The sequence below is a fragment of the Austrofundulus limnaeus genome, unplaced genomic scaffold, assembly GCF_001266775.1.
Source record: "Austrofundulus limnaeus strain Quisiro unplaced genomic scaffold, Austrofundulus_limnaeus-1.0 Scaffold129, whole genome shotgun sequence".
Taxonomy (NCBI): Eukaryota; Metazoa; Chordata; class Actinopteri; order Cyprinodontiformes; family Rivulidae; genus Austrofundulus; species Austrofundulus limnaeus.
In genome coordinates, this window is record NW_013952531.1 from 108,918 (window position 1) to 111,403 (window position 2,486).

Here is a 2,486-nt window from a genome sequence, read left to right on the forward strand (position 1 = left end):
CCCACAGAGGGGTCCCGACTCCAGCTTTGGGAACCACTGGTATCTAAAGTTTAAGGTTGGCTTTAAGGTGATTTTTAGTCTTTAAATATTAGTTTATAATTCAGAAACATCACAATCTATAAAATGTAGAAAAAAAAACAGATTTTTAACAATGCAGCACTACTGCTTGGACCTCTGACAGTTTAGGCTGAATATTTCATTTCTAAATATTTATAAAGTTAATTAGATTTCTGTAAACCTTAAAGACTCCACACTTCATTAAAGCTCGTTGATTCATTTCTTACTGAAGCCATGAAAAGATAAAAACTGGTTCTTCACTGGACTGAGAGGAACCCTGTGGTGAAGAAGCTCCTCACAGAAAGGCTGCAGAGCCGAGCTAACACTGAGCTGCTTCTGGTTTACATCAGCAGGTGTGGAGGACAGAAACCAACCGCTCGTCTGTGTGTGTCCTTTATTACAACAACAACAACAACAACAACAACAACAACTCACTGTTGGCGCAGGTGGAACCCTCCCAGCCCGGTGGACACCGACACTCGTACCCAGAAGGAACCTCGTGGCACGTTCCTCCGTTGGCGCAGGGATCGGAGACGCAGGCGTGCTCAGCTGAAGGCCACAGGACCAAACGTGCATCGTTACAAACTGAATAAAAAGTTCAGACTCAAAGATGTGAAAAAGGGTCGAAGTGACAGAAAAACCAAACACACCTATCTCACAGTTTATTCCAGAGTAGCCCTGTGGACAGGAGCAGTGGTATTTGTCCGGCTCAGTGTTCATGCAGGTTCCTCCATTGATGCAGGGCTGGTGGTGGCCGCAGTAATTTAGATCTGATGGACAAACAGACTCCTAATTAATTAATTAATTAATTAATAAGCTGAGGGCAGCTCCAGTAAGAAAAACATGGCAGAAAAAGCTGAATGTGTCAGAAAATAAACGTGTCTGACATGGTAAAGTCCCAGCTGAGCGTTCTGATGTAGAACCTGCTGAGGACCGTTCGGAGCAGAGACATGATGTCAGTAATGGTTGCAGGCAGCAGCTGCAGAGCTCAGTCCTGCAGCTTTTAGTGCTTCTCCTCCTCTTCAGCAGGTCTCTCAGTTCTCCACAGGCCTGTAAATCAGTCATTCACAGAAGTCAGGTGTGTCACGGCACAGAAACATGTGAAGCACGCAGGGTTGGGCCTCCACCACCGTACACTCAGTCCTCCTCAGGATGAACCCTGGGGGTCTTGTTTTCTGGTGCACCTCCTTCAGCAGCTCTTTCCTCAGATTTAAACCAGTTTAAAGCCACCAGGTTAGATCCAGGCAGGGAAARGATGCTTCGGTGAAACAGAGAACGTCTTTCTCAGGATGTTCAACAGCTCCGGTTCTTCATTCGTTTTTTCTACTTTGATTTCTTTTCTTCCTGGGATTTCCCAGAACTGTGTCAGTCTTGGCTCTGCTGGACCACCAGCTGTCTGCGTTGGCAGGAAGTGTTTTCTCCAGCACTCTGGTGACAAACTGACTGTATTTTCAGGAAGTGACCAGGTGGTCTGGTCTCTCATGTATGGAGACAGTTTAGTTAAAGCTGACTGGTTGTTCCTGCTCAACACGCTGCGACTGAAACAAACCAAACTCCAGATGAAGAAGAAGTGGACCAAAATGAATAAATGAGCAGGAACCTGTCTCCACTGGAGACCCGAGGACCTCTCTCATCCCCCACAGAGCCCCGCTAACGAAGGGATGCCGGGGGGGATCGCATGTCCCTGAAGCTGCTCGGATCACTCGGCCCGTAAAACTATCCACCTTCTGATCAAAGAGTCAGAGGAGATTCAGGCCCTCCATTAAAACAGTTCATTTAATTAAAGTGCACTGTTAATTATCTGCTCTTTTTACAGTTTTACAACTAAATTAGAAAAACTAAAAGAACAGTTTGTTTATTTGGACGCTACGTGTTGGTGCAGATCTGAGACTTCCTGCTGTCAGAGGAGTCGAGGCGTCTCAGAGCTGATGGACAGAAATACTTTAATATTCAAGTAAAACTAAACATCTGCATCAGGTCAGAGTTCACAGCTGCTGAACACATCTGTAGGAATGCTTCAGTTTTTAATTAGAATACAAACTCTTCTGTCATTTCTGGTTAAATTAAAACAATCATGTATTTAAGTTTGGATTCAGATGCTGAAACACTGATGTTTGACCAGAACAGATACGTTAGATTTTATTAGAGATATTTCTTATTAAAATTTCAAACCAGACTGTCTGGTTTCTTTTATTCTGTATATAAAACTTATAGGTCTGTCATTCCAAGGTAGCTGTGAATTAATCACGATTAATCTTAAACTTAATATAAAACTTTATTGCATGTTGGTAAAATAAAATAAATTACTTGAGTTATTAATTTATGTTTTTATTTAGATAAAAATTGGTGCTTAGCCACGATTTTTTGAATATAAAACAGGACGTAAACAATGCTCCAAAACATATTTCAGTCAGTGAAATGTTGTGCAG

At 42.7% G+C, this 2,486-nt stretch overlaps 1 protein-coding gene across 1 annotated transcript in view; it reads right to left on the reverse strand.

The window, feature by feature from the left end:
- The window catches only part of jag2b (jagged canonical Notch ligand 2b), a gene marked incomplete at its 5' end in the record, with an annotated part of 57,882 nt that overhangs the window by 18,773 nt on the left and 36,623 nt on the right, over positions 1-2,486 (reverse strand). The window contains 2 exon segments of the mRNA XM_014015400.1: positions 493-606; positions 708-827. Coding sequence (XP_013870854.1) covers positions 493-606; positions 708-827 — 234 coding nt within the window.